The sequence below is a fragment of the Corvus hawaiiensis genome, chromosome 14, assembly GCF_020740725.1.
Source record: "Corvus hawaiiensis isolate bCorHaw1 chromosome 14, bCorHaw1.pri.cur, whole genome shotgun sequence".
Classification (NCBI taxonomy): Eukaryota; Metazoa; Chordata; class Aves; order Passeriformes; family Corvidae; genus Corvus; species Corvus hawaiiensis.
In genome coordinates this window covers 13,104,523-13,130,386 of record NC_063226.1, presented here as the reverse complement: position 1 = coordinate 13,130,386, position 25,864 = coordinate 13,104,523, and the positions used below count along the sequence as shown (strand labels likewise).

Here is a 25,864-nt window from a genome sequence, read left to right as displayed (position 1 = left end):
GACACCTTTAACATGGAGCCCTGAGATTAAGGGAGAGAAATATCAAGAGAAAATGGATGACAGAGTTGTGCAGGGGGGCAGAGCCTTGCATGAATTAGTGTAACTGCAGTGATACCACCAGAGCAGTCCCTATGTGCTTCAGGTGAGAATCCAGCCCTGAGTCACTAATTAATTGTAGCACTGTGCCTAAAATATTGTAGACTGAGAAATCTGTGACAGAGCTGATGCTTCTGACATCCTGTCCTGCATTCATTTCTTTAGACTCTATTCAGTCAAAGTAGGCCAGTTTCTGTCCCCTTACTCCAGGACATTGTCATAATTCCACTGAATCCATTTATATCACTGAAGCAACCTAATTATGATTGGGAAAAGAATACTGGCAGTTCTTAGTCACAAAAACATTCATCCTAAAATGATTATATGGAGATGGTATATATTTAGCATATCTATTTTTGGTTAAGCTCTCCTAGCAAGATTGGTGGTAATTTTACAAAGGGTAAAAATGGATCAGCAGCCTCTTCCTTCGATATCTTGTGAAGCAAAAAACCTCTTTAAAACTAAAGTGCTTTGAAAAATGCAAAATGTTGTAATTGTTGTAAATTGATATGTGCAGAGTGGAGTAATTTAAAAATCATTAGAAGTCTGCATTTTTTACAGTAAAGTGCTTCAAAAAGAAATGAAGGCATAATACAGGATATTAATATAGTTCAAGACATCTCAAATAGGTTTCAAAATTAAACATCAAAAACTGCAACTTGAAAAAATAATTAGGTGAACCCATTTCATCGTAATCAGAAACTCTTCAGGTTTAGGGAATTGCAGTGTATGGATGTCAGTCACTCTCATTCACCAAGGACAAGGATATTCACTACAAAGAGCTTGCAGTAGTGAAAAAAGCCTTGAAATTTTCCTCAGTATGTGATGTAATTTCGTGCATTTTCTACAGACTGCTCAGTTCCACGTTGGTGCTCCTACTCTGCTCCCTATTTTAGACGAATCTCAAGAACTTTTTAATTATACTAGAAACATCCTTCACTGTTTTGTTCTTAAGAAACTATGGACTTGCTCAATTTCATCTAACTGTCCTCTTTCTCTAATTTGTGAGGAGCTTTGCCTATTACTGCTCCGCTAATTGAAAGGATGATTGAAGTTCCCCTGCTGTACGTTGTCTGACATTGTAGAAAGACACTTCCCTACTACTGTATATTTCATCAAAAAGAAAAAAACGACCCATGACTAGTTTGATTTGTATCTCTTGCAGAGTTGCAAGAGTTTGCAAAAATGTATCTGGTGAGCAAGGTCTCTATTAAAAACATACTAGTTAAAGGTTGGAACACTTAATGTGTTTTGCTGCAGAATTTAAAACATGAGAAATTTAAGGCAGTGAAGAAGCTCTCCAATAAAAATTAATTATCCTACATGTTTAAATCCATCTACAGGGAACCAAAAATACCTGATGTAGTAATTATTGATTTAAGAAATAGGATAAGTCAAGGGTATGAGATATACAATGAGGAAACATGGGGTGTTTTTCAACTGATTGCTGCTTATTTTGCAGATATGCCAAAAATAATGGCCCTTTCCTTTCCTTTTTCTTCCTGAAAATTAAGATTCTTAATCTATTGCTGTCTGCACCTCATTCAGCAATAATTGGAAATATTCCTCATTCCAATGTAAATGCAATTTAGTTAAGTCAGCTTTTGTAAATCCTAGTCTAATCCACAGCAAGGTACTACTTTTTCCACAGGATGGAATCCACAGACCCAGTTTTGGATGCTTCAATCTCAGCAACTCTTGGCTTACCCAGGAGCAAGATACCCAAATTGCTCTCGTGATGGCAATATGGTTCTGTTTACCCTCCATTCTGGGAAGCTGATGGAGCCTTTCCTCTCTGTCTGCATGGCATTGTGCCTCTACAGGGAGTCCATCCTGTCCAGGAATGTCCCCCTCACTGTGCTTTGTGCTAGGCCAGCCCCAGGAGAGTGATACTCCTTAGGATCCTTGGGCAACACCCGTGTGAAGTCCTGCAGATTGCAAAACCAGAGCTCTTAATGTAAAGCTGCTGTCATTATCCAGTAGCAAAACCTGGCCAATAAGTGGGATTTTAGTAGCAACTCAGGTGCCAAAGTGGTTCAAGGACCTTTGAATTAGGTAAGCTAAGCGAAGGGTTTGAGGGTCTAAATTTGTGGCTGCATCCCTCTTTTACATCTCAACCTCATGGCCTACACAGGAGTCAATCTACTGAAAAGTGATTAAGAACCATACTAAAACAACTGACAGGATATGGGATGGAAAGGTCTTTCATGAGCATTCTGTGTTCAAGAAAGTGTCAAGATGGAAATTCTGACTATGGAAGGCTTGTACTCCACAAGAACCCTTTGTAAAAGAGGACTCTGAAGTAGAGAAGCTGTGAGAATGTTCTGCTGGTGGATGCTGCAGTGGAGGGGGAAAAGCAGCCTAGATGAACAACAGAACAAGAATGACATAGAAAATCTTCCACTTTTAATTTACTAAGACAAATCCAAAGATGTAACTCTCACAAATTATCCATACCACCATCTTTTAAAGGAGTGTTCTTGTGTTAGAGTGAGCTTCTGTTTTCTCACAGCTGGAAGAGCACAAATGGGAATTGCTAGAGGAAGGGTACAAAAGAGCCCTAGAACAACTAGAGGTTTTGTCCTTCAGTGAATTTCAGAACATCTGTTGTGCAAAATGTGCTGCACCAATCCCTAAAAAGCAGATATTTATAATGTTTTTTGTTGTCATGGTAAGTGTTGTACAAAAATAGCTATCATTTCAACATATTTATGCAGCAGAGTCTGTGAATTTTAACTTCCTCTGAAAATAGGCAATTGCTATTGGTAAAAGTCAAACCATGAGAACTTCGCACTATACTGCATTTCTAAGGGTTTTGGTTGTGTATATTGTTGCAAGGGTAATATATGTAGACACGTAAGGATTTCCCAGTCTCTACCCTCCATAAGGACATTTGCTTAAAAGTTTTTGTGAATAATATGTTTCAAATAAATTTATAATAATTATCCAAGAATATTTTAATGGCGATGGAGAAAAAACTCCTTGTTTGTTGTAGCTACAGTGTACATTCAGGTATGTCACTCTTCAGTCCAGGAAGCCTTGGCTATTTTATAAACAGATTTTTAAAATAGTGTCTATCACCTTGGGATCCACAGTCATTTTCTGACAGAGTACAGAGAGCTGATTGTTCACGTGGCATGTGATTGTTCATCTCCTGCTCTGGTCCCCCATATGCTGCATTCAAAAATGCCCTGAAGAAGGGTGGCCAGCCTGGTGGTGCCTCTGCCATCTTTGAGGAGCTGGTACCAGGCTCTGCAGAAAAAATGCAAGTCATGAGCTGCACCTTTGGTTTGGCAGCAGCCAGACAGAGCAGCAGCTGCCAGATGCATGCTGCTATTTCTGTTTGTGCTGCTGACACAGAGGAAGTTACGGTTTATTTACTGGGAGCTGCTTTGTGTCTCTGCACTCACCTGCACAGGCTCAGCTGTGAGCACAGGGACGTTTGCTCCTGTGGATGGACACGGTGTTCGTAGGCAGACGCTGAGCGCTGTGGAGCTTGTGCTGATTGAGGCCGCACTCCCTGGTTTTGTGCAAGAGCTTGTTGTGCCTCACTGCTGAGTTTGTCCAAGGAACTGTTTATTTGTGCTAAAACGGGAGGAAGCAAGGCCAGCTTCTTCATCTTCTTTTGCTTTTGGCTGTGAACCCGAGATGTTACTTAGAAGCTGGTAATGACTTTTGATTTCTCACAGTAGTTTTTCCTGTAATACAGATTGGTTGTTGGTATCACAGAGACCAAAGCTTTATTTTAGTTGATTCATTGTTTCATTGAATCATAGAATGACCTGGGTTTAAAGGCACCCTTCAACTTCTCTGCTGTGGACAGGGACACCTTCCACTAGACCACATTGCTCAGAGCCCCATCCAACCTGGCCTTGAACTTCAGGGGTGAGGCACCCAAAGCTTCTCTGGGCAACCTGTGTCTGTGACTCACCACCCTCAGAGTTAAGAATTTCTTCCTAATACCTGATCTAAACCTACCCTCTTTCAGTTTAAAGCCACTTCCCTGTGTCCTATCACTACATGCCCATGTCCACTGTTCCTCTCCCTCTTCCTTGCAGGCTCACTTTAGGTACTAGGAGGCCACAATTAGGTCACCCTGAAGCTTTTCTTCTCCAGGCTTAACAGATTTCCATCTGTCCATGTAGACTGGCTCTTCAGGGGAAAAAAAAGATAAAAATAGAAGTACATTCTTTTAAAAGCATTCAGTCCCAGTGTGTAGATGTACATTCTGCAAATCATTATCCCCTTTCCTTCCGAGTGCCAACTCTGTGTCTGATTTGGGCAACAATGGCATTTCTGTCACCTGTGGTCTGCCAGTGCTTTTACACAGATGAATCCGAATATATGTTCCTGTAATACATTGAGAAGTAGTGCCAATGCCCTCCTTTTCAGCATTTTGAGCTCTTTTAAAATAGGATAAGTAAAATATATCTTCATTACTGAAGTCAGAAAGTACATCTAACATTCAGGGCACAGACCAACACAATTTTTGTGAGTGTACCCATATCCAAAGGTCATCCTGTAAGCCAGTGAATTAAAGATGATGCCTACTTGCTGCAAATAATGCTTAAATAAATCATTACTTCTTTACTGGGTATTACTAATCAAATTTAGTAATTAAATAATTGTGGAAAGCTTTATATTCTGAGCAGAGCCCGAGTCACTGTTAACAATAGTTGTTCTGTGTACCACAGAAGATTTAGTGCTTATATAAAGACATATCCTGATCCCCTCCGACAATCTGGTGAAGTTTTGCTGAAAATAGGTGTCTCAAAATCTTTATTTTCTTTTGATTGTGTATTAGTTCAGGCTGTACCTGTGAGACAGCTTTATTGAATGTATCTACTGAGCCATCTCTTTGCCTATTTCCTTTTTCCCCACAAAGTTGTTCTCCCTGTTTCTTATCATTATCACAGGCCTCATGCCTTCCCGATTCTTGTGGTCTGTCACTTGCTCAACAGGTTTCCCATTTTTCCTTCACAGCTGGCTTTTCAGCCCGAGGAACTGTGAATTGCATTTTCCCCTCTGTGAGTCAGGACAAAGGCATTGCTTTCATCTCACTCATTACAGCTCATGACAGATCGTTCTGGACTGTTTTCATACCAGTCTCTTGATCAAACAAAATATCGAGCAAGGTAGACTTTGCACAGCACTTCCTTTTGTGGTTCTCGAGGTGTTGTGGAGGATTTCAGATCTTGTTAGTCAGAGTATAAGTCTCGAGTGATGACTGACATCTCACTGCTCTGCTACAAGTACAACTTGAAATGAAACAGTGAAAGCAAATTATAAAACAAGACCAAATTTGACAAGGAAACTCCACATTTACTTGGGAAATGGTATTTAAAAAATGTCCTGGTCAGATTTCTGTGTGGTTCCCCTCGCCCTTGTGTCAGTCTAATCTTCCTTGCTGTTAGGTTACACTTGTGCTTGTTTATTTTAAACGTTGCCCACACTGGCCTTGTCCAACCTGCCAACCTGTATCACCTCTAAGAAAGAGAGAGGTTCTCTTGTGTGGCAAGCCCAGCATAATTGTATTCTCCTTTACACCAGTGCTATGGCTGGGTAAACAGAGATGTTCCCAGTGGTAAATGAGGAATCCTTTTCAGTGGTATCAATTTTCAGTGCTTTGGCTGCCTGAAATGAAATATCTGTTAGTATGTTTACCATTACCAGTCCTGCTTCTTCAGGCTGTATTGATTAAATTTTTGTACTGTAAAAATACCATTTTGAACCACAGCGAAATCAATATAGAATGAGGTTTTATATATATATATATATATATATATATATATATATATATATATATAAATTGGATTTGGATCAGGAAGAAAATCTTCATCAGATGAAAAATAAAGCTGGGTGAAAAAAGTGTGATAAAAGATCTCAGAAGGGGAAAAAGTTGCTCTGTCTTTTCCCCAGCCTCTGTTGCATTTGCCCTCTAGACCTTTCTGTCTGTCCACTGATTACTTTTCTACACTAATAAATTTTCCAGCAAATTGAGGCTTCCAGTTTAGAAAATATATTTGTAGGTAGGTGTAGCATTATCAGAAACTACCTTACAGGACTTTTTAAATGCAATTGCATTCATATATTTTGTGATACACAGTAGTGCTAATGGCAACCTTCCTACTGGAGGCCAGAAGAGTTATTTATAGAGTACCTAATGCATCAAGAATAGGTTCAATGAGATGATGGTAGGATTATTCCCAAAAAGCAATTAAAACCACCACTGTATGGATAGTGAAACATTCTGAGTAACAAACAGTGAGGATACAGCATTTTAGTTCCAGTGGGTTTATTTTATTATGTTGTGGCCAATGGTAAGAAGGTAAGAAAGGTAGTTAGGTATCTGTGAGGCAAGACATCAGAAAGGTTTTCTACATAGAGCTTACAGTAGGAAAGTTTAAAATGAAGTAATGTTTGGGGAATGAAGAAATTTTGGGGAAGTTTTGCCTTTGGTAGATGTAGTTGATTGTTGTGCAATAGTTGTGTCTGAATTATCCCAAATAATAGTCAAATGTGTGAAGTTTAGATCCCCTCCATTTATTTTTTGAAGTTACTGACTATTCAGTAGTTCTTTTCTGCAACTCTTGTCTCTCTGAGGAAGACCCAATCTCCTGAAGTGCCTTTTTGCCCCCAGGTGAACATCATCTCAGATAATGCTGGGCAAAACATGAAGAGTGCCTGGACCAGTCCTTTAATCAGTTAGATTTCAGCTGTGCTGGTTTTTAAATGCTAGTGAGACCATACAAAAGCTTATTTTCTGGAATCAGTAATTCATTTCATAGCAAAACCATAGATCTACTGAAGAGAAAATACAAACAGGTTATCAGTCATGTAATCATGAGGGAAAGGGGGTACTTAATATGAATTTAAGTATTAGAATATATCAAGAAGACACATAAAAAGAGTGGTATTTAAAGGGGCTAAGGCATGTCCATGTTTGTGTAATGCATGGAAAACTGTAAATAGTTGGAATATGTTATGAACCTCTCTAACATCATTCAGTGTTACAGTGGGGATTCTGTAACATGATGTATCAAACAAGGAGGCCGTGGAAAAGAAATATATATAGGCTGATTCTTGATAGCTGTTTCAGAGATGTTTATTTCTCCAGCCGCATGGCCGGAGCTCTGCCGAGGAACTGTTCCAGTCACGGGACCAAGGGTCCTTCTGCCCGCGCAGGGAACACAAACCAACCAATGGGAACGAGGCTGAGCAGGGGCAGGGAAACCCCGTGTCTGTGCCCTCAGGGCCCCTCTCCCAGGGCTACACGGCAGGGGGAAGGCACCTCAACAATTCAGAGCCAGAAATGAGGGCAGATGCAATTTAGAGAAGGACTTGTTTTCGCCTTAATTTTTTTTTCCAAATAATTCTTCTTTGGCTTAACATAGCTTTATGTGTGTGCTACAGTCTTGCTTCGTGACAGTACCAGAAAGGATAAATATCAATAGCTGAATAAATTTAAGCATTCTAGTCTGATAACAGACTGTAATAGAAAAGTATTTCAGACAAATGTTTCAATTCCGGTGAGATGAATCTCACTCTTTGAGTCTTTTTTTGGGTGGGCCACCACGTCCCACTTTGGGCAGGGACAAAATCTTTGGAAATGACTGTGAAAATTATTTTAGAGAGATATATGAGAATAAATTCAATGCAATCGTTTTGCAGAAAGAGTTGCTTTGAATTCATTCACCCAACTATAACATGTTGTTGTGGTATTGTGAGGTGACCTTTATTATATTTCAGTGTCAGATATTAGCATGCAATGCATGAAGAGAAGGATAAGGAGTGTTGCAGCAAGAAGAATTTAGATTGAGAGAGTATTTGTCTGTGAAGACAGTCTCATAGTAGTATGAATTGCCTGTCATAGTATAGTCCTGTCATAGGTTCTCTCTTGCTGGGAGTTTTTAGGGGATGCCAGGTATGATTTAATTTGAAACAATAATAGATGATCCTGTGAAGTCCTTTGCAGCTCTATTCTCTATTAATTTATGTTAAAATAGATCAGTCATTGGGTGATGATCTATCATAGTGATTTATTTCTGATTGTACTAAATTTCACATTAAGTTCTGTGGCAAGTTCCCATCATGTGTTCCTCGGTGGTGTGAAGCATAAGGAGGAGATGGGCAATGCACCACTGCTGCCTCTCCACACAGGAAGCTGATTTCAGTTTTCCAAAGGGAGCACGTTCACAAAACCTGGCAGCTGACAGAGAAGGACGTCAGCATTGATGTTTTGAAGACATTTGCAAATCCCTTTGACTTCCATCTCAAGCTTGAAGAGCAGGTGCCACTGAACACTGGTATAACCCACATAGTATTGCTGTGTTGTCCCTAAAAAAGCTGTCCCTTGCTTAATCATAGATCACAGAATGGTTTGGGTTAGAAGGAATCTTAAAGATCATCCAATTCCAACTCCCCTGCCATGGGCAGGGGCATCTTCCACAAGACCAGGATGCTCCAAGCCCCATCCCACCTGGCCTTGAACACTTCCAGGGACAGTTTATTGGCATAGCTGTGGTTGGCTAAGAATGTCAAAAATTACACACCTAACTAACTACTGTGACACTGTTGGAAAAGCCAAGATCAGATGCGGTTAACATCCAGATTGCCAAAGAAGTTTATGTAAGTTGGGAAAATAAGATAAGCTGTACCATAAAAATAACATCTCTTCTAGTACAGATATGTAAAACTTGATGTCTGCATGAAACCTCTGCAGTGCACTCCTAGGTAACCTTCTTTAAGGGGAACAAATTTCCATTGGGTTTTACAGGAAAAAAAAAAGCTCAAGTGCTTTTGAAACTCCTAAAACTTTACATTTTTGAACTTCTTTGTGGTATAAAAAATTGTATTAATAAATTCAGTTGCTGAAAATGAACGGTAGAACAGAGTTGTCTCCAGGACACAGCAGGAAGGTAATTTTAAGAGCTCAGGAACATTGTTGAAATTATCATGCAAACTTATTAAATGCGATGTATATTTAAATTGAAAAAAACACTCTTTATTAGGTCTAGATAGGTGATTTTTTTGCTGCCTCTAGCAGTTAAGCTTATTGGGTGGAAGTCTGGGTAGATTAATTTCTAATCTTTATGGAAAGCCACTTATTAAAAAATTGATAGCAAAATTATTAATACTGAAAGTTTAGACTATCTGTAGAACAAGACTCACTACTGAACAAAAGTACAGTGAGTGTTTCATAGTATGTGGCCACTTTTGTTTACATATAGTTTTGTATTCTTAGCATGATTTTCTAGGAGTTATTTCTGACATATATTGAATTAACACTAAAATCTTCCCTTATCATTATAAATTATAAAATATTTAGCTTTAATTTCCCTTTTCATAACACATAAGTAGGAACTTATTATAAAACACATTTGAAAGAACTCATTGTTGACTTAGGTAATTAAAATGAAGAGTCTGGAGTGAATTTTTAATGCTTTTTAGATTAGCTCAGGAATGATCAACTATTTGTCTCTTTCTCAAGAATATGTACAAATAATGGTTCGCAGCTCACATTTGCCTTTTTCCAAGAAATTAATGAGCATTCAGAATTAAGAACATGTCAGTAAAAATTCTAGACTGAGTTAAACCTTTTTAAAGTCTCTTCTTTATTAATTGGTGTAAGTCTGAGGACTCTGAATTTTAGATTTGATGCAAACTGTATTGATGAAAGTCTGAGGGAAGCTGCTGAGGGGTCGGCTGAGGCCAGCTCCCGGCACTCTGCCAGCATGATGCTTGCAGTGACTCTGCACGGCTGGGCTTGTTTCAAAAACAAAATTAACTTTCCAGACATACATTTAGATAACCTTGTTTGGATTTCGAAGTGTACAGGTACAAAAATTGATGCAGGGCCATGAATTACTGTGAATTTGGGTGACTCAGTTGGTTTCCTGGGAACCATGAAAATTTACATGTCCTGAGGAGTGGGTCTCTTAGCCACAGACCAGCCTGCAACCCAGCACGAGGTCTGCCTTAGAGCTCAGGCAGGCAGGTGTATATCCCACTAAACTATGACAAAGAGGAATGGGAAAGAAGAGATGGGTTTATGTAAGTCTACAAGCCTAAACACCAACATGGTCAAGGAACTTAAGGAATTGTGAGCATGGCACTGTACATCGTAAGAATGAATAGCAATTAATGGAACAGCACAAGTAAAGGCTTGTGATGTAATATCCCTGAGTCAACTAATCCAAACTGTACCTCATGTCACCTGCCTCCCTTGTTACCTTACAGAAGTCACCTCTTTGCTCTTGTCCTTTGCAGTCAGTGACGGCACAGCTTGTGGCTCCTCAGCAGGACAGTCTCTTCCAGGCTGGGATTTGCATCTCCTCCCTTGTCCTGCCTATATTGCCGCTTTGATCTCTCTTTGGGCTGATTTAGCTCAGCTAGCTGTCAGGTATTAACCCAGGAAAATAAACTGAGTAATTTTCTGACAGTTCCATGATCTGAATCATCTCACCATTTCCACGTGCTAAGCACTAGGCAGGAATCACAGAGCCAGGAGATGGATGGAGAGGAGGAGGAGTGGAATAGCTGTTTCAATCAGAGAAGACATTTTTGGCTGTTTCAACTGCTGCACTGACCCACAGCTCAAAGCCCTTCCCCACTGCTGGCTCTGCTGTATTTTGTAGTGCTATGTCCTGTAGGACCAACTGCTTTGGAAGGAGGAAGATCTCCCAGTGAGCTGAACAGTTGCATCATGTCTGACTTGCTGTCAAACTTCACTTCTGTCTGAATTGCTGTCACATCAGCTTTATTAGAAGCTATTTACCTATTTAAAGTTACTGTAGAATTTCCCATTGCAGTTGGTCCCTGAGCACTCACTGGAGTATCTCATTTTGTCCCGTCTGCAGCGGAAACCCTCGATACAAATGCAAATGCTAATGTGGCTCCCCACTACACAGAGGTTTTTGGGCTTGTTTATTTGCAGGAGGAGTTAAGAAATAGTTTTGCATTTAAAAACAGGACAACCTGAACTGATAATCCTTTTTTTGATCTTAGTTGTTTGAATTAGCTGTGGATTAAAGCTGCATGTTCTACCATAGCATTAATAGGATGATGTTGGGCTTGATTTCCCTTGCTTTGCATGAGAAGTCTGTGGAGAATCTTGGATTTGCATGGCAGAAGAATACATTATCATGGTAAACAGCATTTCTGAAGCCTTACGAAATCACCAAAAAGAATGTAAGTCTCAAGGTTGCCTCAGTGATGATAAAGTGTGAGTTGGCTGAACTGCAGGTCAACTAGGGTAGCTGAGGAAAGTGTCTGGTTCAAAGTAAGAAAGCTCATTTCATTACATCTGATGCAAACAAAATTGGGTTTGGTTTTCATTAAAGAACATTTAGATTCAATATTTTGGGGAAAAAAATCATTATTAGAAGGAAAGGCAAGACCTAGGTAAGTTCATTTCAAGTATGATCTTATGTAGGGAAAATAGAACAAAAAGGAGAACACAGAACATAAGGATGTGTGAAGATGATATGGACCGACCTAGGATGAGATAGGTAATCTAGTATCTCCATTAAAAATTAGGATCTTAAGTTGTGTTTAAGTATTTTATTCCATGTGTTGGGAAAACAGTGGAAAACTTTCTAACATTTTAAGGTCTGTTTAATTTTGTGGTTTTAAAATGGGAACATGTGCAAGATCTAGCCATGTCCCTGTGGTAGGAATGTGCCTACATTGCCTTCAGCTCCATGCTGTTATTTCTTTTGTTTGTTTGGAAGATGAGTTTGTCATGATGAGATTCTGCGGGGTAGACAGACGGGGGATGCAGCCATGCATGCCATGTGTGGGAATGTGTTCAAGGTTTTCCACAGCTGGTTCTTCAGTCTGTTTACAGACAGAGAAGTGGTAGTAGCTGCTAGAGCTGCTGACAGGGTCAGAAGCTCTATGTATTGCTTTGTTTCCCCACTTCAGCCAGTGCCACTTCTGTATTCCAATGCCTATAATCTTCCCTGAAGTTTCAGAATCAGTTGAACTAAGCCAGTACCACAACTGCAAAGATCTGTGTAGTAGAATGTCAATCCAGAGGGTCAAAAAGACCATCAGTTCCACTTAGCTCAGTATATTGTAAACTACACAATATTTCTTAATATCCTCTTAACAATCTTTGCCACTTGAAGTAAAATATCAAAAGCAATAACTATAATGAGCTAGAGGGAGATCAGGGGAGATCAAACGCATCCCTCTAGCAGCCTAAATTCTTAAAGTAGCAGGTAATTTGTTAGATTTAATTCTCGGGGTAGGCCAATGCCCCAAGCTGGAAAGATAGGTTCAAATAATATCAGTGATCCTCTTCCAGTCTGCTTGGGGGTGATTCTTTTGTGATCTGGTGGGATCAGTTTACTTCCTGATCATAGGAGCAAGTGTTTGGACAGCTTCAGTACCAATGGAGTAAGAAAGCAAGTTCTCCTATAGACCTCCAAGCGAACTCCCAGGTTTCCAAGGAACAAACAAGTAACAAAACAAAAGAGCCAAGACAAATTATGCAGCGAGGGGGAAGAAATCCTTTCCAGTACCTACAGGCAGGCAGTCCAAGGCATGAAGCTGATTAATACATGATCAGCAGGCAGCAATCAAGGCTTTCTAAGGTATAATACCCCAGACTCAGCACAGTTTTTCATTTGAATGTAACAGAGCAGTTTCTATTCTTGTCTTACATATTCTTTTTCAGGAATATTGTAGAATTATATCATCAGATAATTATTTATATCTTGTACTCCAGTATAACACAACTCCCTGTCCAAACAGTAAATTTAATTATTTTTTATGTAGCTGATTTTGGCTTCCTAAGGACAGTACTTTGCAGTTGCTTTTACTGAATTTTGTGTGATATTCTTTACCATGCCTTCTGCTTCTGAATTTGAGTTTGACAATGCTCTTGCCATTTGTCACTCACCCATCCTTTTGATTGTGCTCTGTGCTGTCACCCTGGCGATTACCAAAAACAAGGGCTAAACTCTCACTCAAGACAGAGCCCAGCATGTCTTTGATGTCACTGTGCTGTTCCAGTTCTGTGATGCTTTTTTCTTTGTGTTAAATGATTGGAAGATAAGATTTCAATTTAAACTTGAAAAACTCTTCTTGGTATGTAAGTGACAGCATTTGTCACTACAGATGCTTTTAAGGATGTTTATATACAATAGTTCCAAGATCTAAATTATCATTGTTTAAAATCTGTCAAGGCAAAATTCTTGCCACAACTAAATATGTAGCACTGACATTTGAAATCAGAGCAGACATGAGTGTTTGGCTTATACTTAAGTGCTATCAGCTGCTTTCTGAGAGGAAGAAGGAGGAGACATTTCTGTAGCAGGTTAATTGCAGGATAACAAGCAAATTCTGTCTCTTTACAATAATTATTCTAAACAAATTCAAACTACATGGAACCTTTCTATAATGAAAGCATTCTTTTCACAGAACAACTTTAGTAAACATGGAAGTAGAATTGCAATTGGCATATGGTGATGTATTGAAACTATTCAGGACTTTCATACCACTTCATGATCAGGGCTGTTCTACAGTGCCCAGGGAGAGAAATTCTTCCAAGGGCAATGAATTACTTGAAACAACTTTTGTGGTTTCTTAGCAGTTGACTCATGAAGGTCAGGAAGGAAAAAAAAAGTCTGAATCCTTGAAAGCCATTTTAGAACTAGGGGGATCTGAATGGCCCGTAGGTCATGTAATGTTTATACTGCTGTCAGAGTGAGGTGCTTGCCTCATCTCTTACTCCCTGTTACCTTTCTGGTGTCTCTCTGTACTGCAAGTGAAGGCCATTTTGTCATCACTACATTTGAATATCTAAAAGATTGGTTTGCTTATATGTATTTTATATGCCACTCTATCCTTTAATTCAGCTCACAATATTTGAGTTTGTAAGAGATTTTAGAATTGAGTCTCAGAAGAAATCAGTCAAAAGATACAGACTTTTCATGTCGTTGTTTGTCTGGTTTAGACCTATTACTCTACCCTCTGCAAAGCCATCATTTGCAGCCCCACCCCAAACAAATAAGTGATCTGACCAATAGCTGCTAAAGAAGGAGGCAGCCAGATTTTATAAGGTCTGTACTGAGTGATAAAATCCCATATTTGATCCAACTGATGAGTGATAGTCATACAGAAGTGAATTAGTCTTGATGCAAAGTCTATTTGCAGTATGAAAGTGCTGTTCCACATGGTGTACTTTTGTTTTCATGTGCAGAGCTGTGTACCCTGGACTGTGGCAGCCACGGTGTCTGCTCCAGAGGGATATGCCAGTGTGAAGAGGGCTGGGTGGGACCCACCTGTGAAGAACGGACCTGCCACTCCCACTGTGCCGAGCACGGGCAGTGCAAGGACGGGAAGTGTGAGTGCAGCCCCGGATGGGAAGGGGACCACTGCACCATTGGTAAGGGGGTTTTGTGCCTCAAGAAATGAAATACATAAAATCTTACACCAGTCCTACACAGATCTGCCACAGCCATCATTCTGATTGAAATCTGTTTGGAAAAACAGAGACTCGGAATCCAGACAGGTATAAAAAATGTGCCCCTGCACCCTGTTTGTCCCACAAAGTAGCAACTTGGCACAACTTTCTGTATAGAGGAAATAACATACATTAATTGATTCAAAAAAAAAACCAACAAAAACACACAAAAAGGAGAGATATCTCAGTCCTAACATATCTTTGGGATGTGTTCATATGTGAACTTTGAAGTCAGGAAAGAAAAAAATGTTTAAAAAATAGAAGGTGTTTGGGGGAAAAGCTATTATTTAGCTTACATAATTCTTGCATTAAGTCTCTTGCCTTTACATATTTTACTTATTGCTAATGGTATTTTTTTAGAGCTGACTTTTAACAATATTCTTAATAAGGTAAAGCTGTCAGATCTTTTTAGAATCATTAGTCTACTATACAAATGTAATAGTTAGATCTTTTATGCAATTCAACTTTTTTTTTTTTGCAAAGTCCAAGAGTGTTTCTCCCTAAAATGTCCCAAAGTGATATCTAATTTTCAAAGATGAGCAGTGTAAGGTCTCACATTTGTTTCTTGAAAGAAAATCTAGAATGTGTCGTCTTTATCTTGACCGTTTTAAGATAATTCATTCCCTGGCTCTAGAATTTACTAAATCAGATTTGCTAAATCAAGAATTAGGTTTCTGATGGAGGAACAGCCTAATTTTCTGAAGGTTGTTTAGAGCAAATCCAGAGAAGGACCAAAATACTTAAAAAGATAAATAGACCTGCCGTTCACATTGTAGGCAGTGCCAGGTGTGGCCCCTGCACACTTGTCATCAAATGGAGAACGATCACAAATACAATGTTCTGGTCACAGCAGCAGGAATAGATCTGCCTGCAGGAAGAGGGAGACATTTTATATCTAGCCCACAGGTGTCAAGCCATAAGTAAATGTATTTTCATTTGGTACAGAAGTTTGATCCATCTCAGTTTTGTTCTTTTTTTTTTTTTTTTAAGCTCACTACTTAGATGCTGTCCAAGGTAAGTTTTTCATAACAGCTTTCCAAAAAAAGTAATGAAAATATACAAAAGTATTGGGAATTGAGTGTTTTCTGTTACCCATTTTGTTTGAGCTTCTGGACTGCTAAGTTCCCAGAATAGATGGCACATTTGTTTATGGACATATATATATAGATATATATGCACACATGGAGACAGAGGTTTACAGCACAAAATGCAGGTTTTAATAAGTAATGTGCTCAACTCATTTGCAAAGTTGTAGCAATGTAAGCATATTTTACAGGGCCATCTGATGTGCTGTGTTAGGCAAATCCATTCTTTGTTCTTGTTTACCATCCAAAGTAGTGCCAGAGCTGAGGACTTGCTAAAAAGCTTGTGTTGATACTGTCTCCCATGAGAACAAAAAATAATTGTTTTTGTCATTTATGCTTGAAGTAAGTTTCTTTTGATAGAGAAGTACTCTTGTTTTCTAGAGCTGTCTGTGCCAGATGTGATCTAGTTCTCTTCAAATCATTTGATACAAGAGTTAAATTTGATGTTGCTTTGTGTCTGGTGCTGTTCATTTGATTCCCATGCCTTGCCGCAGGTCCTGCTCATTCATGTCAGTGCAAGAACCTTCCCCCAGTGTGACAGCAGTCCCTCTGCCTGGGCCATACTGAGCAGAGCAGTGATGCACAGCCCCTTCCAGAAATGCTGCTCACAGAAATACCAAACCAACCATTAGTTCAGAAAGACCTGAGTGCTTATTTTCTGTTTCTTGTTTCATTTCTTTGGAATTAGATAATAATAAAAGCATTTAGGCATTCATTTTATTGCATTTATAGACTTAGAGGATAACCACACACAGTAGCAAAATATAATCATGTACAAGAAATTAATTAACTCAGCAGGACAGTGATTGAAAGTGGAAAAACATCCACATTACCCAAAAGAGCTCTCACATCCTGCCCTTTCCCCCAACTCCCTGAAAGAGGCTTTTATAGTATATTTGGTGGTTGCCAAGTTCATGTTGTTTCGGAGTAGCATCTTCCATAACTCCGTGTGAGAAGATGGTGCGATCCATCTCCAGTTTTTCTGAGCAAGAGGGTCAGACTCTCTGATCGCTCTGTTTGCAGATGTGATTGATAAACTGCCAAGGGTGAGAAGGAGGGAGGTCACATGTCTCATGTAAAGTTCCCGGGAAATGTGCTGCATGTGGGGCTGTGAATCACAGCCTGACGGACCAGACTCTCTGACTGGCTCCTCCAAAGTCCATTTGGGCTGTCAGGCACTGAGTCTTCTTCCTTCCTCAAAAAAACCCTCTCTCTGATAACACCTATGTGTTGATGATCAGTATCAGGAGCAAGGGCTTTCAGACCCTGTATGTCTATGCTGGCAAAAAGAGCCATTTTAGAAGTGATGCCACTCACTCTGTCAAACGTATTGCCAATTGCCGTTGCTTTATCCATTGTCCTTTGGCTGCATGTGTGACATGGTGAGGATCTGACAAATGTCTGAGCTGGCACTGCGCTATGCAAGCAGATGGACATGAGTGTACACATCCAAGAGACCATTCCTCTCTCACTCTTACAGGCAAGAAATCTAGACGTGAATTTCCAAAGTTGATTCAGAGTTGCAAGTGTATAATCAAGAGGATGCTACAGTCCTTGGTCCAGTTTTGATCTAGAATCAGCACCACCAAAGGGCATGTGTTTGTCCTGCTGGAATCAGTTATAACAGGAGAAAGTGGAACAGGAAGGCAGTGCTCCCTCAGTTGTCTTCTGTGGAAAGAGTTGTGTTGTGACATAAATCAAATTGGCTTTTTCTCAGTCAGATGAGTATTTATGAACAGAATAAAAAGGTCACTTTCACTCCCTGCAATGTGTAGGATTGTGTCCACAGCTGCTAGTTTGTCATTTAGACAATATTTTCCATGTGTAACTTTGATATAAATCTTGATTATGTGTATGATACTGTTAGTGAACTACAGTTTATTTTTCAGTAGAGAAAGAGATGGACATGACTTTAGAACTTTATAGCATGACTTTACTCACTTTTTTCCTGTGCACAAAATATTAAACACTAAAAAAAATCCTCATTCTTCACTGAGAAACTACTTTTGGGCAAGCAAAGGGAAGAACCAAGTTGGGGAGTTTTCCATATTCGTCCAGAAATGTAAGTGGCTTGCAAGCTATCATCATTTGAAGGCAGCAAATATAATGCTGGAAGTAGGAATGTTAATGAATAATTGCAACTACAAAATAAGGGAAAATATCCCTTCATGAAGGCTTTTTTTTTTGCACTTTCTATTTTAGATGGTTGCCCAGGTCTCTGTTATGGAAATGGGAGGTGCACTCTTGATCAGAATGGGTGGCACTGTGTTTGTCAAGTGGGCTGGAGTGGCTCGGGATGTAACGTTGTCATGGAAATGGTGTGTGCAGATAACCTGGACAATGATGGAGGTATGATACATAATTCATGTGTCTCTGTTTATCTGTCATATCCTTGATTGCCATTTAAATCCATAGTTTTGGTGTACGCTTTCCTTTTTATCACAAAATGTCAGTATTTGTCTGTTTGCTCAAGACAGTTGTTCCACTGACTTCATCTGAAGCAGCACAGTGTGGGAACAGATCCTTGTGCTGGATGCTACTGAAGGCAGAAAGTATCTGTAGCCATATCTACCATCCCAGTACTTGTTTTTTTTCCTCATGAAAAGCAAAACAAAACAAAAGTGTAATAAGTAAATTCCTCTATCGCCTTTCCACTCTTCCTCATAATTCTGTCAGTCTTTTAGAAAAAACAGCCAAGAGATATCCAAATGAAAAAAACCTCTGTGCCTGTCAAAATGCATCCAGTTAGTCTTCTATTATTGTTAATATATTTGCAAGCATTAAGTGCACATTTACAGTTGCTTTTTTAACATAAGTCTTTCACTTAATATTTCTACTGAGACACACCACAGTTCTTGCATTTATCTGGACCTACTTTTGAAGGACTGTTTGGGAAACTAGTGTAGAAAGTAGGCAGAAGAGATTTTGGAAAGTACCATAAACTGAGCCCTGTACTGAAATAATCATTTCCTCCTCTTCTGTGGTCTTGATTTCATTCTGAGGTTGTGTAAGTTTTAGGTATGCTGGGGAAAAACATAGTTCTTTCATAAGCTGGTCTCTGCTTCCTTTCCAATACTCTAATACTCTAGTTGGAGCTTGTTTTTTAAGAAAAAACATCCAGACTCTATTTCAAACTTGCCAGTGGGAGAGAAGCCACAATATTCCTCACTGGTTGCTCTCAGAGTTAATTATTTTTCCTATCTGTTTTAGGAATACTCATTTACTGAACAGTCAAGGACTATTGCTTTTCTCTCCTCCACTTACTAAAAGCCCTTACCATGTGCTTGTCCCATTCTCAGAGCTGTGCAGCTTTCTCATTCAGAGAGTGGATTCGAGGCCAGGTTGGAATGAGGCTTTGAGAAACCTGGTCTAGTGGAAGACATCCCTCCCCACAGCAGGGGTTTGGAACAAGGTGATCTTTAAGGTCCCTTCCAACCCAAATGGTTCTATGATTTTATGATCAGCCCCAAGCACAGTTAAATACTTTTCCTTAGATTGTACACTGAGGTGTATTGAAATACACATTATCTTATTGTGTCACACCTAAAGACCATGTCAGTGTCCTGGGTGAGATCTTATACTCAGCTGTAGGGACAAACTTTACTATGATGATTGTCTGTTTTCTTCTAGGTCATTGATAAATTAAGCTTGATATAGATCCAAGAACTGAGCTCACTGTGGGACCTCAATAGAAACATTCTGACTCAGTGATGATTCCTCATTTACAGATATATTTTGAGACCTTCTGATTCTGTATCCTGTGGGCTCTAAGACCCTGCTGTCCTTTGGCAAAGATTTCCTCGTTTCTGAACCCTATTCAAAATTGCCTTATTCCTCTCATATCCTTCCTTTTCCACCTTATTTCCAAGAGGTCCAACAACCATGTCTCTACCCACTGTCTGTGCTCTCCTACACTAGTGTGTGTCCCTGTCACACAAGGTCCCACAGCTGGCATCCCTGCCTCCTGTGCTCTCCCATCTGTTGGTGCCCTCCCCTGCTGTCTGAGCCACTGACTCACCCGCCTGCACTCTTAAATCTGCCCACTCAAACCCTGTTTAGCCTGTAATGTATGGAAAGCATTTTCTGATGCGCTCTATGAACCGGCTCTGTGTAAACTGCCCTGTATTGTGATTTTGGGTGCTTTATATTCTGCAATAACAGAGAGTTATTGGAAGAGTTGGCAGTTTTAACTCTAAATCTCCTTGAATTTGTCAGTTTAAGGCAGACACTTAACATCCTTTCACTGCAGGTTTTAAAAGCAATTTTCTTTTTCCTTCTTAACGGCAGCATAACATGGTCTAGGACAGCTCTGTTGACATTAAAATGAGAGATAAGTGCAGAGAGAAATATTTAATTAATCTGACTGCTACACATGGGCTAAATGTAATTAAGTTTTCTTCACAATCAATTTTGTATAAGAAAAGAAAATTATATCTACATATTATAACCACTTCCCTTTATGTATATATATATATACATATATATATATATATATGAAGTTCATAGGACCTGATTTGGCATAAGTATAAATTAGAAAAATTCCCCTAAAGTCATTGGAGTTATACCAGTGTAAGATGAATATGAAATCAGAAGCTGTGTGTTTCAGTGTTTGTATACCAACACAACAGGAAAATCGGGAATTGGGAAGCAGGTGTGACATTACCTCTTAAGTCCTGTTTGCTGGGAGGTTGAGCCTTAGACTGTGAGAATATTATGGTGACATAGCAAGTTTCCATCCATCAAGCTACACAGCTGGAGGTTCATCAGGATGGAAGTTATTAGCATTTTCACCTGTAGCTGAGGTGAGTTAAGAGTTTGCACTCAGCTGAGTTAAAGAAACACAGCTGACAGGTGGTAACTTCCTAAGCTCTTAGGATGTGATCATATTCAGTCAGTGACACATAGCCCAAGAGATAATTTAGTGCCCTTGTATAGGCCAAATCATGGCATTCTCACCTAGCAAAGGTCTTAATCATTCCAGTTGTGTTTGAATATTTATATCTCAGTCCTATTGTGCTTCAAGTTCTTGAGGCGATCACCACCAAAGAACAAAGCTCTAGTAAAGTTGAGCAATTATAATTTCAAACAAAGTCTAATTTTAGAACTTAGACAAAGAGATAATTTTGTTTTGTTTTGTTTTCAGTTATTTTTTCAGTTAATTTGTCACATGGTACTTTCAGGGATGGAAAAACTGAGGTTTTTTGACATTTAAAACTACATTCAGGGACATAGTAGAAAAAAAGCAGATTAATCCCAACCATAAGGATTCAATAATGTCATTTGATTGGCATGAGAAAGTGTTAGTGTTGTTGTTTAGCCTGTATTAAGAGCACAAAAGCTTTGGGAGGGGGAAAGTCTTGAATTCATATTTTAAGAACTGATACAATCTTATAAAGAAAAGCCATAAGCATATTCCCATGTTCCTGGTCCTGCAGCCACTGAAGCACCAAGATCCCTTCAGTGCAGTTTCTCCTGGTGGTAAGGTAAAACATGTGTGGACTATTCTCCTGGGCAGGGAAAGTACAATTTCTTTTAGAGCCCCGTTAGGATTCGCTGCACTTGTTCCCTGACTGTACCATAACTGCCTTTCCCATTCCAGCTCATAACTCTCTGTTAGCTTTTTCCTGCTTGCAGACTTAAGGGCATGTTTACCTGTTCAAATATCACTACAAATATCAGTGGAAAGGTCTTAGCATTATAACAGATGCACGATGGCATGGTTTGCACTTGCTCTCATGGAGTGCTTCTGCAGTCTGTTAGCAGTGTGATGTCCATTAAAAAATGCCAAGGAGTCAAGCAGGTGGCCTTTGCAGTGGGGCCTTTCCCTCACTGTGGCTTCCCTCAGCATAATTCCCCATTCTGTATTCTCCTTCTTTAACTGTCACGACTCACATGATTTCAGTTTATAAGATGGCCGTTCAGCTCATCTGAGCAGGGTATTTCCTCTTGTCCTGCCACTAATTTGGACTCATTAGAAGCTCCAGTAGCTCCAGATCTCTGGAAAGCTCTGCTGAGCTCTTTGCAGACAAAGTGCCTGTGTCCTGGGGCAGGAGGCAGAACACACCACTGAGGTGGGGGAGCACACAGGGCACTCATGCGTCACACCCCACTCAATTGCAGCCAAGCTACAATTTGCCTGTTTTTTGGACATCTATTTACCCAGCTGCTGCACAAACAGGTCTTTGTCTCAAGCTGAAAGTCGCAGCCTGTCATTCCCATTAGTTAGTTTGATACAGATCTTCCTTTTAAATTTGCCTGCATCTCCTTTTATCGTTTTTCTTTCATTAATCAATTTTGCCTGTTTGTTTTTAAGGAAAATACTGTTTACTACAAGCTTTGAATTCTTTTCCAAATATGCCTTCAGTCACTTCAGACAGTTATTGTAGCTTTCTCCAAGCTTTTCCAAGCACAAGGAAATATATGACTCAGCATAGCCTTGGGTTGAAAACCAGTGCTGCTAAAATATTGATGTATTTCTGACCCGTCCATTGGCGTTTTAATAAGCTATCCATCACAGAGATATTGAGTCCATATATAAGTAATATGCTATTATTACCCAATATAAATAATACTGATGGGAATGGTTTTCATTGTTGCTGAGCAGCGAGGACTCCCTAGGGATACTTACAGTTTCTGAAAACCCTGATATATTTGTATTGTCCCGAGTGTGGAAGGCCAAACACTACTGGTACTCACTGGATAAAACACTTACAGCCTTTCCATAGGTACACTGATGGGTTTCCTTATATAAACACCAGCGTTCCCGCTTAACAGCCTCACTGTCTGCTGCATGCTATGTATTATGGGTAAAATTTGGGCACTTTGAATTAATGCATATGAATAAGCATTAGAGACTCTTGACAGTTGCTGCTGCTGCTGCTTAGTCTCTTCTGAAGTTACTCTTTGATTCCGTTTGCTTAGATTCCTGGCAACACTAATTAGACTTAACTGAGCCTGTGGTGAATAAAGTCAGCACAGGCAATATTTAAGGAGAAACTTAAATCCCGTTTTTTACTTTCTGTGAAAATGTTCTGGACATAGATCTCACAGCTCCATCTCTGGCTTGCACTCACTGGGATCAGTATAGATGGAACAGGAGTGCACTGACACACACATGGCCCTCTGGGTTGCTCTGCAGCAGTGAAAATGAAAGTCATTGATACTTACAGAATTATAGAATATCCTGAGCTGAACAGGACCCACAAAAATCATCAAAGTGCAACTCCTGACCCTGCACAGGACAGCCTCAAAAATTACACCATGTGTCTGAGAGTGTTACTCAAACACTTCTTGAACTCTGTCAGATTTTATGCTGTGCCAGCTTTCCAGGAGAGCCTGTTTCAGTGTGCAACCACCCTCTGGGTGAAGAATCTTTTCCTAATATCCAACCTAAACCTCCTCTGACACAGCTTCATGGTGTTCCCCCAAGTCCTGTCACTGGTCACCAGAGAGGAGAGATCAGTCAGTGCCTGTCCCTCTGCAGATGTTGAAGACCACAATGAGGTCTTCCCTCAGTCTCCTCCAGGCTGAACAAGCCAAGTGACCTCAGATGTTCCTCTGAGGGCTTCCCCTCTAAGCCTTTCACCTTCATAGCTCTGCTTTGGACATTTACTAATAGCTTTATATCTTTCTTATATCATGGTGCCCAAAACTAAGTACAGCATATTGCTTAGAGATTTGATTTTCATGTCGCTGGGCAAGTACATCATTAGGGTGTGTTTGTAAGCGTGTCTGCATACATGTTCATGCACCATATAAGCACCTACACCACTTGTAGTATTCTGGGTTTGATATCCATAAGACTTCAAACCTATTAGTTTACATTAACCAGGTAGTTAACTTCACTACTATCTTCTGCATGGGTGACAAAAGCTTGAAAAGGTGAGAGCTTTGCTCATTTCATGAACTTTTAAGCAGAAGAATAGCAATTTTAAGTTTTATTGCTAACTAGTTACGTTTTCCTCACCAGAACTTAATGATAGTGGATGGTTTATTAAAATAACTAACATCAGAAACATGGGAGGTAGAGTCTGATTGAATTTTTCATTTTCATAGCCAGTTAATAAAGTATCTCAGTGGTTTAATAGAAAAGAAGCTGCTGTGCAAGTTGTTGCATGCTTCACTGGTGAGGTGGGGAAGCCACCACTGCTGGTGTGAACCACTTTGTCCCCTTACCAGTGTCCCCATGCAGTGCCTCTTTACTGTCCTTGAGTGCTCCTGAAATTGTATCTAGACAATTTGTACTAATTGTGAACACAGATCCATTTTCAGCAACATGAGTTATTGTGATATTCCCATATTTGTGGTCATGAATTTCAAGTACTTCAGGGGTGGATGAGAAGAATAGAGATGCTAGGATTTGGAAAGTAGGTGACAGAGCTGTTTGTATCAGGCACAAAATATATGACTTGTTCCATGTTCTTGCAATTAACTTAGGGCTGAAAAAAAGCCTTTTTCATTTCCAACTGTTATTTTATTTTATTTCATTTCATTTCATTTTAATGAGAACTTAATGCAAGTATTATGCAGCACATGGAAAGCTCAAATACATAGCATACGAAGTGCACTCACTGTGCAGCATTTTCCCAGACATAGAAAGTAGATATATATTGCTGGAAAGTAACCAGTGGAGAGGTAGGTCCATAGCCACAGTTCCATTGCCAATTTTCTGGCTGCTGAAGGTGATCATGCCTGTAGAAGAGAGATTGCTGCCCAATGTGTACATTAGGAAATGTGCTGTACCAAGCACAACATGAGCCTTCTATGACTGCAGCAGAAGCATAGCTGAGGAATTAATTTCACAACACTTGTGACATCCCTTCCATCATATGGAATAAGGAGTATATATATAAATGTATAAGCAAGAAAATACATTTTGTTTGATGGAAAACTTCATGTGATTCCATTGACACACACTCCTGACACAATAAATATTAATATCATTCCTTATAGAAGGCTTCCTGAAAAACTCTATTCCCCAGCAAAGGAATAGGAAAATCTTGTCCTGGTTCTGTGATCTATTGCAATGCAGATAGGAGTGGTGTGACTGAAAACAGAGCAACTTGTTTTGGCATGCTCTGCCTTCCCTTTGAGGTTGTTTAAATTATTGAAGAATACTACGAAGTGCTTTCTATCCTGAAGTCAATCTTTGTGAATTCTGTCTTAGCAGTAATATTAAACATATTTTAATTTTCTAATTCACTTACAAAGCAAAATACCCCAGTTCATCATTATCCTTGCATACAAAAGAGAGATGATGGGAAGCCATAATCTCAGACTCATCAAAATGTAAATCACTGTATTATATATCTGTAGTGTACTATGAATCTGCCTGGCTGTCTTTCATATAAAATAAATTTTAAAATGCTGGTAACAAACCAAAACCATTTACACATCTGTAATACATTTTAGTCTGCACTTTGGGGTAATTGACAGTAAAAACTTCAGTGTACAGGATCCCCTGCTGTATGAATTACAGTGTTTGCTGTTTGTAGTAGTTTGTTCATGCTCCTGACTGTTGTCTCCTGAGATTTAAAAGAAACCCTGCTGATTTGCTAACACGGTGAGCTTTTTAATAGTTGGTTCCTGATATGAAAATTTAACTCAAATTGTGACCATTGGTTGAGAACTGACCAATGTATTTGTAGCATTTTCAAGTGAATGAATTTGACTATATAGTTTATAAACAAGATTTATTTGGTATTTTTTTCTGGGTTATTCTCCTGGATTAAAAATCTCATTTCAAATAGGATTGGCTTGTTGAAAATGTTATCCTCATATGCACTTACTAATATGATTTGCATTATCACAACCTGTCTCCATATGTAGCTTGTGATTCTGTACCAGTTTGGTTTACCTGGTCCATTTTGATGGATATCATGCTAAATTATAGGAATTTTCTTTGGAGGTTTTAGATTTGGATTTTCTTCCTTTTTTTCTTCAAAAATGTTTAATTTAAAACCAATGTCTTGAATAAGCCTACAGTGGAAGAAAGGTTTTATTTTGGCTTAAGAGTTCCCTGTTTGCCCCAAAATAAGTGTTTTATTTTACTTCTTCACAAAGTGAGAAAAGTATTTTTCAGTTCTGTCCATGTCAGTTTCTCTTCTAAATTTTATTTGATTGTTTGGAGAAAAGCTGGAAGTTGCATTTCTCAGACAACTGTAGTTAATATGCCTAAAATACACACAGCCGTCTAAGCTAAATATGCCGT

At 39.3% G+C, this 25,864-nt stretch overlaps 1 protein-coding gene across 7 annotated transcripts in view; it reads left to right on the top strand.

The window, feature by feature from the left end:
- The window catches only part of TENM1 (teneurin transmembrane protein 1), an 834,650-nt gene that overhangs the window by 719,645 nt on the left and 89,141 nt on the right, over nucleotides 1–25,864 (top strand). For 6 of the 7 annotated variants that reach the window (XM_048318357.1, XM_048318358.1, XM_048318362.1 and 3 more), the window contains 3 exons: nucleotides 14,306–14,491; nucleotides 15,560–15,583; nucleotides 17,857–18,003. In XM_048318357.1, the coding sequence (XP_048174314.1) occupies nucleotides 14,306–14,491; nucleotides 15,560–15,583; nucleotides 17,857–18,003 (357 nt within the window). The remainder of the gene's footprint in view (nucleotides 1–14,305; nucleotides 14,492–15,559; nucleotides 15,584–17,856; nucleotides 18,004–25,864) is intronic. The other variant, XM_048318361.1, reaches the window with a different exon arrangement.